At 50.0% G+C, this 14,268-nt stretch overlaps 1 protein-coding gene across 5 annotated transcripts in view; it reads right to left on the reverse strand.

The window, feature by feature from the left end:
* The window catches only part of FGFR2 (fibroblast growth factor receptor 2), a 103,967-nt gene extending 90,715 nt beyond the window's left edge, over window positions 1-13,252 (reverse strand). For all 5 annotated transcript variants that reach the window (XM_066240422.1, XM_066240421.1, XM_066240419.1 and 2 more), the window contains exons 1-2: window positions 12,767-13,252; window positions 8,607-8,886 (exon numbers count right to left, since the gene is read on the reverse strand). In XM_066240422.1, the coding sequence (XP_066096519.1) occupies window positions 8,607-8,769 (163 nt within the window). In that variant the 5' untranslated portion in view covers window positions 8,770-8,886; window positions 12,767-13,252. The remainder of the gene's footprint in view (window positions 1-8,606; window positions 8,887-12,766) is intronic.
* Between the last annotated feature and the right edge of the window lie 1,016 nt (window positions 13,253-14,268).

Raw genomic sequence — 14,268 nt, forward strand, 5'->3', positions numbered from 1 at the left:
GGGGGGGGAGCCTGATCCAGTCGCAAATCACAGAGGGTCACAGCTTGATGTGGCATCAGAGTGACAACCAAAAGGGCCAACAGCATGTAGGAGGGCCCAGGGCAAACCTCCAGAAGCTCCTGCGATTGGGAAACACAGGAGGACCACCTGCTCCTGCTCCCCGAGGTGTCTTGTGAGCGAGTGGCTAGTCCTTCTGGCCCTGAACTCCTGCCATGTGGCTTAGCCTGGGTCACGAACGGGGCAGGAGCAGTCTCCCTCCTGTCTCCTGGGCAGCAGAGAGGACCAGCTTTTTCCCAATCAGCTTCATGCCACGAGAGGCCATTCGAGAAGAATCACGGAGTCATTATTATTGGAACGTCTGCATTGCCTGTGACCATTTTTCAGATAGCTGTAGGGGGGCCATGGGGCTATGCAGGGGAAGGGACAGATTTAAGAAAGAGAGGGCCATAACCCCCCTACCCCCAGACTCAGGAAAGAGAAAGAGTCAACTGGGAAATGTTTGTTGCCCTAAGAAATTCACCCAAAGGCCCGAGCCCACACTCACTAACTGTGGCGTCTTAAAGGAACCATTTCATCTCCAATCAGTCTCAGTTACCTCATCCATAAAATGGAACTAGAAATACCTGGAGTCGACTGGATTATTACAACTGGACATGATGTATGTCCAAGGACCCAGCCCAGTCCCTGACACATGGCACACACTTAATAAATGGTAATGAGAGTTACTGTGCCCAGTCGTCCTCATCCTCGCAGGGAATGGGCTAAAGGAACATGACCCCCCATACTGACCACCCCACTTGCATCCCTGCCCTCCCCCATTCTGTCCAGTAAGTAACCCCATGGGGCGTAGCATCCAAATGATGGCCCAGCCCCGCCCCCCGGAGTACTGTGTGTGGGTTCTGGAACAATTTCTTGACTTCCCTTTCATGCAGACTGGAAGCCTAGCTCTCTGTGAGCCGAGAAACGGCCAGCAGGCTGGCCAGGGGAAACCACTCCAAACAAACATGGTGGGGATGACTGCCACATGCCATGGGCTCCTCTCACTGGCCAGGACCAACGCAGAGAACGCCACATCCACCTCACCCCCAGCCAATCCCGTAACCTCCTCTGCACAAGCTTCCCAGGGCCTGAGGACAGTCTGTGGGGTGCCTCAGACTGAATGCCCTCTCCTTGCCAAAATACACTGCCTCTCAAGATTGTGTGTCCCACTGTTATTGTATAGATGCAACTGACCCTCTTAGCGGGGGGAGGAACATGTCAACCCTGAACCATGTGGACTGCAGGCTGCAGGCCGGTCACATTTTTAAATTTCAGACTTGTAAACGCCCAAGATGATAAAAAGGGTTGGACAAACTGAAGGTCTAGAGCTCCTTTCTATTTCAATGAACGTAAATGCAGATTTATCACTGTATTCTGTAGGGTAAACATCCTGGAAAGGTTGGTTTTAATTCCTATTATCAGGTTTTTACCTTGACAAGGAAATGGGGTGGGGCAGAGCGGAAATGATCACTTACTGAGCACACACACCACGGGCCAGGGCCTTCTATCCCATTTACATTTAATCTTCATAGCCCCCATTCAAGACAGATATTATCAGCCTCGTTTTCGATAAAGAAAGGGAGGCTCGGAGAGGTTATGGGACTTGTCCAAGGTCACAGCACCCAGAGACTGAAAAGATTCAAACCGGACCTGCCCAGAGCCAGAGGCCAAGTCCCTTCTGTGCAGCTCATGTCCCCAGAAAGCATATTGCATGCCATTAAAAATGACTGTATTCATTTATATATATATTTTAATGTCAGATGCAGAATTTAGGTTAATTGTATACAGGATTCTTGGTCTTTTTTAAATTTTAAACATTTATAACATTTTAGGATATAGATTCAGTTCTCTTTCAAGGCAAGGAGTTGTATAAATCGTACCAAGAAATACATCCGTCGTCCTCATTCTGAATCTATCTGTATCTCCTCGCAGGCTATCTTTTGACCTCCTCACAAAACGTGTTCACCATAACCTGAAATTCGATTATATTTCTGCATTCTGCTCAGACACGACTTGGGGATTTACCCTTCTTCCGTTGGACAACCAGTTACAGGAAAGAGTATGCCACTGCGTGGCTCCCTGACTCAGTCGAGTCAAAAAGAATCTGAAGTTTTTAATACTCAGTTCATATGAAATGGCAGAAGTCCAGGATGGGGCATAGTCACCTACAGTCTTCCAAAGTGGGGTGAAGGGTGGCAGCACCCTCCCAACGTGTGAGAACTCTGTCACGATGCAAGTTCCCAGAACCACAATTACTGAGGACCTAGAATGTGCCTATTTTACTTGACAGGCAGTCTTCACAGATGGCCTCGGTCTGCCCCAATAATTAAATATCCTTCTGCATGAATATATAAAGAGTAAAAGCTTGAAGTTAACAGAAACGGGGGGCAGAGAAAGTTTGCAAACACCACGTGCCACTGGTGAGGCTACCAGTTGGGTTTCCTATCATGCCCTAAAAAGGGATAGTGACAGATCAAGGGGGGAGGGGAGAAAGAAAGAAAGAAGGGAGGGAGGGAGAGGGGAGAGAGAGAAAGAGAGAGAGAGAGAGAGAGAATGACCTTGGAGAAAGTACCCTTTGTTAATTTCAGAAGGAGCCATCTTCAAGACATGCTGGACTATCAGCAGAGAAGTGCCCAGCAGCTCGACCAAGCAGACTTCGTTAGAGAACTCAGCCTCAGGCTCCCTTTCTACCTTCTTCTGCGATCCCCTAATCCAGGGGTAGTCAACCTTTTTATACCTACCACCCACTTTTGTATCTCTCTTAGTAGTAAGATTTTCTAACGACCCACCGGTTCCACAGTAATGGTGATTTATAAAGTAGGGAAGTAACTTTACTTTATAAAATTTATAAAGCAGAGTTACAACAAGTTAAAGCATATAATAATAATAATTACTTACCAAGTACTTTATGTCAGATTTTCGCTAAGTTTGGCAGAGTAAATCTTTATAAAACAACTTACTATAGTTAAATCTTTTTTTTTTAATTTTTTTATTTATTCATTTTTAGAGAGAGAGGAGAGAGAGAAGGGGGAAGGAGCAGGAAGCATCAACTCCCATATGTGCCTTGACCAGGCAAGCCCGGGGTTTTGAACCGGCAACCTCAGCATTCCAGGTCGACACTTTATCCACTGCGCCACCACAGGTCAGGCTAAATCTATCTTTTTATTTATACTTTGGTTGCTCCGCTACCACCCACCATGAAAGGTGGAACGCCCACTAGGGGGCGGTAGGGACCAGGTTGACTCCCACTGCCCTAATCCATCAAAGCCAGAGCTATACCTGGCTGGTCACTCTTCCTGGTTTACCTAGATAAGCAGAAGGAAGTGGCTAGTTCATGGAGACTCTAAGGATGCCAGGAAGCCTTAAGCCTTCCCATGAAGATAAATGTTTTCCGCAACACAGAACACGTGTTACACATAGCATTAAAAACCCAAGTTCAAGAGCCCCTACTCAGGTCAAAGCTGAGTTCTTAGTGGTCTGTTCATCTTGGATATAATGATCAGAAAGAAACCCATGTCTTCAGCTAAGGCCAAACTTTCAGCCCTTTATATAACAGCCTGATATAACCTTCAACACTGTCACCAAAAGTTAAAAGAAACTACACTAAAAAAGGCAAGACAGAGAGAAAGAGGTAGGGTAGGGGGTGGCTTGGTTAGCAACATCAAGCACTGCCATGCCAGGGAAGCTGGAAATGCAGAGCCATCTGTAAACTTCACCTGGATATGTTGTAGCAAAAGGATGAAAAGAATGTAAAACCTAAGGTTAACATCACCCCTCAAGGAGAGCACAACAATAACGAGGACCATTATGCACAGCCACAGAGAACCCACTGGATCAAAGCCGTGTGGGGCAGAGTCTAAAATACCTTCAGCACGTCATTCCTGAACCGCCTGCCAAGACACAGCACCTTGCTAAGAATCCAACCAGTACTGCGGGAAGCAGCACACCTACCTACTGCACTTCCTCCCTGACACACCGGCACCCCAAAATCTATTTCCCACATTTTCCTTTAAAGGCTAAAATCAGACAGCGGAAATGGAAATGTAAAACGAAGCCACAGTCTGATTCAAGGGGGTGGTAGCCATTTAACAATTACCCTGGATAAACAAATACCCAAACAGACTGCACAAGCCAGGGCTACCAGATACATTTTATGGAGAATGTGAACATGAAAGAAAACTTTGCCTGTTTAAACACCACCTCAGTTATTTCCTAACCATGTAATTATTCATTAAGTCTAATACTGGCGACATCTCAGATTGGGTTGCTCTGGTTATTTGAATTCTCACTCTTAACTGGGTCAGGAAAACTTGGAAGTCCTTAATTTATAGCCTACTGGGGCAAGGGGTGGGGGGTGGGGGGCTGGTCCCATAGTAGGTACTCGTGTTTTATCTGGTTAAAAATAAACAGGCAAAACACCCACACACTGAAGTCGGGTCACAGGGAACCAGTATAGAAAACACACAAATACCAGTTCCCCGGGCTTGCCAAATTTTTGCTGTAGAAGTAATATTAAACACAGCTCTTTGTCTCCGAATTGTGAAATACTTTATATACTAATAGAGAATGTGTACCTCATTGTGTATTTAACTGCATAAGCCTGCATTTGGTTTAATTGACCAAGAATAAGTCCTTGTTCCTAAGCTAACTATCAAGTTACAGTCAACTCTTAAATATTAACACTCACACTGAGGAACAAAGATGCAGATAATACAAAACAGAAGATTATTTTAAATCATTCACTCCTGGTATGCGGATATATTCTTTTTTTTTCTTTCTTCCTTTTCTTTTCTTTTGACTTACGATTAAATGCGTATGGCTGATTGTAGAGCATTTAGATACCCTCACAAAAGACGAGCACCATACTGGGATGATCTGGGAGCTGGGTGGGGGTGGGAGGGGCGGCCCTGTGTGGATTCCTCACTGAACTTCTCCACTAATGGACTCTGGACCAACGTGAGTTGAGGACAGCATCACCTCTTAGAAGGGTGACAAAGAAGTGGTTTAAAAACAAAATAAAACATGCAAACGACTTTCTTCCCAGGTTGTTGCTTTTCAGAACCATACTTTGTGGAGGGTGAGAAAGTAATTGAAGGTTTGGGCTTGGAAAAGCCCTTTTATTTTAGCTCCTACTGGGCTGGTGTAAACAAAGATGTCATTAATGTCAACAATGACTTAATTAACCCGGAGTAGGTGACAAAGTCAGGAAGAACTTGAAAGCAAGAGTTGCCTCCTCCCAGGGTAATCAAGCTTGGACTATCCTTTAAATAATTAGAATATTAATCAACGGAACAGTACTTGGCATTGAGGACTGTCCTCCATTGCCTTAAAAACTGAATTTTATACCCTCCAGCTGGTCCCCTCCAATGAATGACCAATTGAAAATATGCATTTTTAATATGGAACATTAACAATTAAAATCTTGCAGAGATGGTTTCTTCTTAAATCAGTTGAGTAGACCCAACCCTACTGTGACCACTTCAGAAAGTGTCCAGAAGACAGATGATATGATATGATGATACATATGATATGATACATGATATGATATGATGATATATGATATGATATATGATATATGATGGTATATGATATGATATGATATATGATATGATATATGATGGTATATGATATGATATGATATGATATCATGATATATGATATTGTATAAGATCAAAATAACAGGAAAGGATCCTCTGGTGTTAAGGTTCAGGCCCCTTTCTGGAACTTAGCCCCATTTTTCTCTGGACATATTTTCCTCTAGTCCAGCCCAAAAGACATGATCTAAACTAAGCTTCCCAATCAGCAAACCACAAAGCCTTCCAAGATTAGGCCTTGTGCAATGGGAGGTCAAGGCTGAAGTTCCCGTTCATCAGAGCTACAACTGCAGTACCAAGGAGGACAGGAGGCACCGACGGACATATATGGATGGGGGCAGTGCCTCTTTCTCCTCTCCCCCCAACTCAGCATGGCCACAGCCTATACTGGAGGCTCAGGCGGTCTGCTTCCAGTCCTTAAAAACTCTTTTCTCATCGATAATTAGATTTGCTTCCTAACAACCTGACACCAAAGCAGAACTCCTGCACGGCAGAGCTCACCTTAGGGCTCCGGTCGGCGGCCAGTAGTGGGCCAACAGCGCGAGAGGCCAAGGGCGGACTCTAGAGAAAGCAAACACAGCTGCCTCAGACCAGGGAGGCTCCTCCATTATGACAACTTCTCAGGGATCTCCAAAAGCCTAGATATTTCCTGACACTGTGGCAACTGACAGGGCCAGTCCCCAGGACTGGGAAGGCACGCAGGGGCCCCCCGCGCACTGGGGAAATGAGAACACGCCCTGGGTGTGTATTAGACGCCAGGTCCCGGTGTTCACTGCTCTGTATCTCTAGCAACCTTCGAGAAGATAACCAGAGGGCTTCCGGGGAGATAAGTATTCATTCAACAATAATGAACGGACCCTAAAGATGGCTTTATCAAACCCTCAGATAACAGAAAGAGAAACTGAGGTCCAGGGCTTTGTATGCTTTTCAGAGCTGTTTCTTTGCAGGCTTTACACACTTTCTACTAAGCCCCCCCTTTTTCTAATAACCTCTCACAACCCCAGATGCTAACTTCACAGAAGCTGTGAACCCAGGAAAATGCACAGAAAGATCTCTGCAAAATACGACCTACAATTTCACAGAATTCCCGGACTTCCCCCGCCCCCAGTATACCCTCAGCTCCCTGGTGGGGAAGATCTGCTTCCAACAAGGTATTGCTGGGTACAAATTTTTATGCAAAGACCCACTGGGGGGGACCCCACCCCTGCCCACTATTCTCCCCTCTCTGCCTCACCACTTTCTCCCTGCATGTACACACATATCTTAGACTTTCTTCAATAATTAAACACGATAAAAGAAGTCCTCCAGGACCATTTTACACTTTATGTTGAAATCAACTCACAAGAATGCTGCCCTCAAAGTCCAAATGAAGAATGACAGTTTTTCCCCAACCTGGGCCGTGGCTGGGCTCGCACGCTTGGAAGTCCCAGCTCTGTGGCCTCCATGCGCGCTGAGCCACGCACTCAAGGGAAAACCAGCAATTAGGGAAACATCCATTCTGATTATTAGCGAAATTAAAGGAGCACAGGCATGACATGCAGAAACCAGGAACCTGTTAAGCCCTTTAAAAAATGCACCACCATGGCCAGTTACATTTGTGCTGGCTTTATGTCGCCAAAGCGGCGGTCCCTCTAGGCGTCACAGCTCTGAACGTCGGACACCAACTCTTACCCAGAGCCCCTTCCGGAAGACCTGGAGACCACTGTGATGTCACCGCTCCTGTTCGTTATGGAGCCTCCATGCTTTAGTGTTAGGGAAAGGGCGGGGTCTCACTCACGATGACTTGACCAGGTTGGGGAGTAAGTATGTCTGTGTTAGGAAAAGCTTTGCCCCATCCTTTCACAGTCCACGCGCGGGGGAGCTCGCGCCCTTCAGCTTAGCACCCTCCCCCCCCACACACAGGAACCTGCCCCTCCTTCCCACTCTGCCTCCGGATGGGCTTTCTTGTCCTCACCCGGCCTGCCCCACAGGGTGCTCTCCCAGAACCGCTGAGCTGACCTCAGACCACTCAGGACCGCGGCGGGGCCCCCAGCAGGCACCAGGTGGGCTCACAGCAAACAGGTTCATTAAGTGGCGATGAGTGCTGAGATCTGCCATTTTAGTCTCGGATTACCACTCGAAAAATAACTCGGCTACCAATATTCCCTACTGATGACAGATTTCCACGCTGCACCAAGCAGAGGCCCGGCTAACCGCCGTCACGGAAGGACCTGGGAGAGTGGGTCCGATCTGCCCAGCGGACAAATTCGGCCTCAATTTGTGCTCAAAACAAGGGGCCTTTGGCCTTTCCGATTGAATTTCCAATGATGAGTCAACCAGTGCACGCGCTGTTAGGTCTGGAAGTTCTCACAAGTGTGGGAGACGCCCAGGTCCACGTGCTTTCAAATTTACCTAAAACAAAGTTGGCTGCTGGCCGCTGTGACGTAGAGCTTGAGTGTTATGAATTACAATGGCTTAAAAAAAAACAGTCGGACATGTCAAGCATCTCTGGGCTGAACTTGAGAAGCTTGGTTTTGTCCTGAGACAATGAAAGTAAAATGTCAGCATTTCAGATGTTGGCAGCTTCCCTTAGTTGCTCCTTTTGTCAGGAAATAGCAATTCTTTACATTGTGAGCAGGACCTTCCGTCAGGGAAGACTACTGCCACAGCAGGGAGCCCGAGGTGGCATTCAGCCACGCGCTCCCTGCCACGGCTCTCCTGGGCACTGGACGAGGGTGGACTGCCAGCCTCCCTCACCAGCACAGAGAAACACTCCCACCGAGAACACACCAGGCCATCCCATTCTGCCTGCAGTCTGCCGGCAAAGGACCGCCTCTGGTCATCGCTGACTCTGGGGGGGAGGGTGGAGAGGAGGGAGTACCCTCCCCTCGCAAGGGCAGCTGATTCTCAAACAGGCCTGGACTTAAGTGCCACTTCCCCAGACAAATCCCCCAAACCAACCTGCTACCCGGAAAGTGAGATTAAATAACTTACCTTCCGGCTCTAACGTGGTCTCCTTAACTAAACTGGAGGGCCGGGCCAGGGACAAGGTTGCCATGGTGACCACAACCAGGCAGATGAAGCGGCCCCAGCTGACCATGGTTACGGTGCCAATGCCCCGTCCTCTTCCATATCTCCATGTGGACGTTAATCCCATCTGCACACTTCCCCTGCGCGCATGGACTGCCAGCAATGCCTTCGGCCTGCGGTGGGCTCAGCAACCGCGGTGCTGCTACTGCCGCTGATGGTGTCGCCGCGGCTTCCGCTGCAGCCTCTGGAGAAAAGAGATTCGGCGAATCAGTGCCATCCTCCCTAATGCCCGTTCATCAAACCCAGGTGGGCTCAGACCAGTGTCGGCTTCCCAACTACTGGCAAACGGTGTTTTTCCATTATCCGCAAATGCCTTCCCTCCACGTCTCAGAGTCCCAGCTGTTTCCACCAGACGGGTCCATGAACCATGTGAGGCTGACCTTGGTAAAAGCATACTTTTAAGAAACAGATAAAAAGCATAGCTACAGGACACAGATCCACGCAGCCACGCCAGACAGACAGAGTGTGTTCCTATCCCAGATTCCCCTCACCGCCCTCAAAATGCAGAAGCCACGTGCCCTTAGTTCCAAGGACAACTAGAAAAGCAAGTTAACAATGCTCGGGTTGACATAACCAGCCTCGATAACTTCCCCTCAGCCAAGGGGGCCTCAGAAAGTTGAATAGGGGGTGGGGGAGGCTGTGTAACAGGCTTATTCCTGTGGGGCCGGAGCGCAGCGGAGCACCCCACCCTCACTGGAGGGTCGAGAAAGGACGGTAGCAGAATGAAAAGATCCCAGGAAAGCTACCAAAAATTCCCACCAGTTTACACTTGTCAAGACTCATTTTCGAACGCAGAAATGGACTGCACTCTTTCACCAAGCGGCCACTGGGAGAGTCTGAACCCAACTGCAATGCATGCAAAGCAGCTGATCTAAAAGGAGACACGAAGCCTGAATCCCCTGCCGCTGTGACCAGTGGCAGCTAGTGACCAGGCCTAGTAACTGCCTTCGGCCTACACTGTGGGTTAAAAACGGAGCCTCCGCGAACTCGAATAAACGCAGGCGTTTATTAATGATAATGACATGTAAACGACAGTCATGGTATGCAACTGGGCCAATAACTTTCAATATGCTAACCTACTGGCTAAAATTTCAGAGTAGAAATTTTACAAGAGGGCGCTCAACATACTGGTCTGTTCACCCATTTGATCCAGAGGCAAAGAGAATTTTCCAAGCTTAAAGCAGTCAAAGAATTTAGCTGTTCACGTATCCTCAATTACTAAGCATAGAGTCGAAAGGCACAAACTTTTAGCGGATTTGATTAAAACAAGCAAGTTCTATGAACCCTATGAATGAACTACATTTTATAAGACTGGGGATGGGGGGAAAGGGGGGAGTGAGACTTTTAATATAAAAATATCTTAAAACCCGGTGCTTTTTGCATGCCAACTTGTAACTTGTGTTTCAAATTATGACAGAGGATTTCAACACTGCCTGAGCCTCCCCAAAGCTATCTCAGTGAAAGTGCTCCTTTTAGCAGTAACTAAAGGTTAAAATGGGTAAGGAAAAAGGAGGGTGCAGCACCGTTTCCAAGAGGAAAAGAAAATCTCTGCTTCAAAGACAATACATGTGAAATACTGTGATTCATAGTGTGTGCGCGCACACCCTGTGTTTTCAGAGAGCTTGAAGGACTCCCCCCTCCTAACTTTTCTTTACTCTTAAAATTAAAAGCCTCCAAAGATAACTCCGTATCTATTTCTACATACACGTGGGAGGTAAGTACACAAGCATTCTCGTTGATTTACTAAGCATTTCCAGAATGCATGGGAATTTTCTGCCTCTGACAACTTCACCAACAAACTTCAATCCTAGTAGATTTCAACCCAGGCTGCTTCTCCAGTCTCCTTGCCCACCAGTCGCAGCCCAGGGGGGGCCTCCTCCACTTCAGGCAGAGGAAGGTGGACAGTGACCTCAGCTCCATATCAAACCATTCATTCGTCCCATCAGATTTCACCAGAAAGTTGAATTATAGCCATTCCCAGGTCCGGGCCCCCATGGCAGCCTTCTCCCCAAAATCTCTGGAGGGCGGAGGCCAAGGGTGGTGGGCCTGCACCAGCTTCTCACCAGAGTGGACGAAAGTATGGGGGGACCTCCTAGACAGGGTAATTAGGTCCCGAGGCTCGATGTTGGTAACACAGGCCCAGCATGCCGCGGCGGCCACAATCCCGGCTTCCTGCCTTCAATACCATAATCCTTCCCGGAGTCGGAGCCTCAGTGAAAGCCCCAGCGTGTTTATTTTTCCCCTTGAAAGGGAACTCTCTTCTCAGCCCGGCCGTGGGAGGAGCTGTCACCCTCCCGGTGATGGATGGCTGGCTCGTCGTGACCACCCGGCTCCCCTGGCCCATTTTCACCTCCACACAAGCCAGCCCCCAAAGACAGGCACAGTGACAGTCGAGAGAGCCCCTGGCTGGGGAGTGATCCCCATGCCGGGTCTATACTGGGTTCCTCAATTTACCAGAACATTCCCCAACTCCCTGCTCCAAGGAGGCAAGCCAATACAGTGTCCGCCTTAATTCGCTTCCATCTCTAAGTATGATAGTTATCTGTCGGTCCTCCGCTGGCTTGCCCACTCTAGCTAAGCACTTGGGCACTTTGTTCTGGGTAGACTTCACATCAGGAAAGTCAACAGTGCCTTGTGAGTGGGGTTGGCTCCCCCTCCCACTCCAAAGGGGCAGATCTATCCCCAGGTTCAAAGCCTCCCAGGCACTTCCCTTCTCCCCAGGGCTGAGTAGGAGAGGGTGCTATCAACGGGTCAGATTTGGAGGGTGGGACTCAACATACTAAAATCTCAAAAAATACATACTACAGGCTGCCGCAGGACCACAGTCCCCTCTCTACCAACGCCAGCAAGCAGAAGCCCACTTGCAGCAGCTCCGAGGGAACTTGTCACCACCACCAACCCAGTTTCATTGTAATATTTCCTTCATTTCTTTGCCTGAAATATCCTGTTTTTCCCCCGTCTCCGAGTGCTAAAGAGCTCAAAGAAATCTGCATTTTAATTGACATTCCAGGGAAAGGGAGAGGGGCGCCTGATTGCTTTTCTATTCAAACTAAACAGGCTTTTCAGATGAAAATGAGTCGAGGCCAGAGGAAGATTTACAGGGATTTGGGACCGAAGGGGACAATAGGATTTTAAATGTTCATAGCGTTTCACACCAAACACAGAATGGGCACCCCGAGTGTGAAAGCAGGTTTGCCTTTAAGGGCAGGTTTTATTGAATAGGGCGAGAAGAAGGAAGGCCAGAGAAGAATTTGCTAGGGAGCAGGCTGCGAAGGGAGCGGCGGAGCCTCTCGGAGCCCCGGGCCGGAGCCCTGTGCCCGGTCCTCTGGCCGCGAGGGTCGGAGCCAGCGCCTGGCAGGGCCCTCGGCGGACTCCCCGGCGCAGCCCGGTCTCTGAAAGAATGAGCGCGCAAGTTAGAACTCGCCTGCGCTTTCGACATCTCCGAGCAGCAGCAGGCAGCGATCTCGAAAAAGTGGGTCCAGTTCGCCCCCTAGCCCCAGGCGCGTTGCGGACGAGGAGCGCCCGGCACTGAAATCATAGAACCGAAGCAACCCCCTCCCCAAAGGTGCCACCCCCGAGCATCATCAGCCCTAAGGCGCCGTCGCCCGCCCCACTCCAGTGGTTCCTTTTCGAGGAAGGGTCCCCTGCCAGGGCCTCGATGGGACAGGACCCCGAAGATGCCCTTCTGAGCCCCAGACCTGCGGGGCTGTGCCACCAGCGAGACAGTCCTGCTGCTCGCCTGCTGGCTCTTGGATCGGAGGATAGCGCCGGCCGGCGGGACGAAGCCCGGGGGAGTTTGACAGGGAGGGGGTCGTCAGCGGCAGGGGGAGATGTCAGCATCTAGATAGGGGTGGCAGAGGCAGAACTTCCCAAGCGCCAGCCGCCAGCACGCAGCCAGGTCCCCCATCACCTCTGCAGCCTAAGAAGGGGGGACAGGTAGCAGCCTCTAGTGCCAGTCCCCCGCTCCTTCAGTTCGGGAAACCGTGCACCCGGCGTCCCAGGCTCCTACAGAGCCCATGCCCCCCGCTGGCGAGGCTCCCCGAGCCGCCCGACACGGCGATTACCTTGAATGGCAACGCTCCTGGGCGATCGGTTCTGTCCCCGCGCCCGGCGTGGATCGGGATGGAGCCAGCGACGAGCTCCGGGGAAAGTCCAAAAAGGAAAAAGTGGTTCTGGTGTCCAAGCCGGCGCCAAGGCTCCGAAGCTTCACGCGCGCCCCAAACTGCAGAGGAGCGCGGGCATGACGCCCGCGGGCTGCCCTCGGATTTGGGGAGCGAGAGGAAGAAAGGACTCAGGCTTGGCGTTTCCTCCACCAAACTTTGCTCGCAACTTGCGAACGCTCAGAGCGCGCAGGAACGCTGCGGCCTCGGGGCGCCCGGGCCCCGCCAGCCTGGAGAGGAGTCGCAGCGCCGGGCCAGCTACGCCGCGCGCAGACCTCGCGGCGCCCCAGCTTTGTGGCGGCCGCGCTCGCTCGCTCGCCCGCTCCGCGCCCGCCGCCCGCCAGCCAGCCCGCTCGCTCGACTCTCCGCGGCGCTCTCCGCTGTGGCCGCCGCCGCCGCCGCCCCCTCTCGGCGGGTCACGCCCCCGCTGAAATCCGAGCCGTTTCCTGGACGGCGGCGCCCTCTCTGCCAATCAGCGCCGTGCGCCGGGCTACCCCAACTCCGCGCGGCTCCCGGTGCCTGCCAGCCGCCGAGACACCAGCAGGGAAGGCGAGGGGCCGGGCTACGATCGGGACCGGGAGATGCAGTAGCATCCTCTGTGAATCGGGCCTCGTCCCTTCCATTCCTTTGGAATTAGACTGACCAACGGTTTGCCGAATGATTGCGTTACGTTATTTTAGTTCAAGTCAGAAAACAAATGGCAATGCCTGTCCTACCCCTAAGGAGACTTTAAAATGCATCTACACGGTATTGGAGGGAGAAATTGAATGCAACTGAAACTTTGGGAGGAGAGGAAGCAACTTGGAAATGTTTGCAGGACCTTGCACTTTTCTGCCCTTCAAAACAATAGCAATGAGAGAAGAAATGAATTTTCACGGAGGCCCTACTAGAGGTAGGGCACGCTGAGTAGGTTATACTTTTTAATCCGCACAACCACCCTGCAGAACTGTAGTCTCAGTTTCTGATGAGGATATTGAGAGCGAGAGAGGATAAATGATTTGCCCGGGACCACAGAGCTGGTTACTGGCAAAGCCTGACTTTGGACCTGACTCTTAGAAAAAGTCAAAAACTGCAACCCAAAATGTGTTGCATAGTAATGTATATTTGGATTAGTAAAAATAAATTTGAAAGATTCTAAAGACTTAGTTCTGCTATAAACAGCTGTGTGGCCTTGAGCAAGTCAATATCCCTCCCTGAATCTTAGATTCCTCAACTGAACGCCCAGCTATAACGGGTTAAATTTCATATTTTCCATTACCTTTTTTACACTTGGTTGTGTCCATGGGATCATTTCTTTCCTTTTTTTGGTATTTCTCTGAAGTGAGAAGTGGGGAAGCAAAGAGACACACTCTCGCATGCGCCAGACCGTGATCCACCCAGCATGCCCACTAGGGGGCGATACTCTG

This window comes from Saccopteryx bilineata, chromosome 7, assembly GCF_036850765.1.
Source record: "Saccopteryx bilineata isolate mSacBil1 chromosome 7, mSacBil1_pri_phased_curated, whole genome shotgun sequence".
Taxonomy (NCBI): domain Eukaryota; kingdom Metazoa; phylum Chordata; class Mammalia; order Chiroptera; family Emballonuridae; genus Saccopteryx; species Saccopteryx bilineata.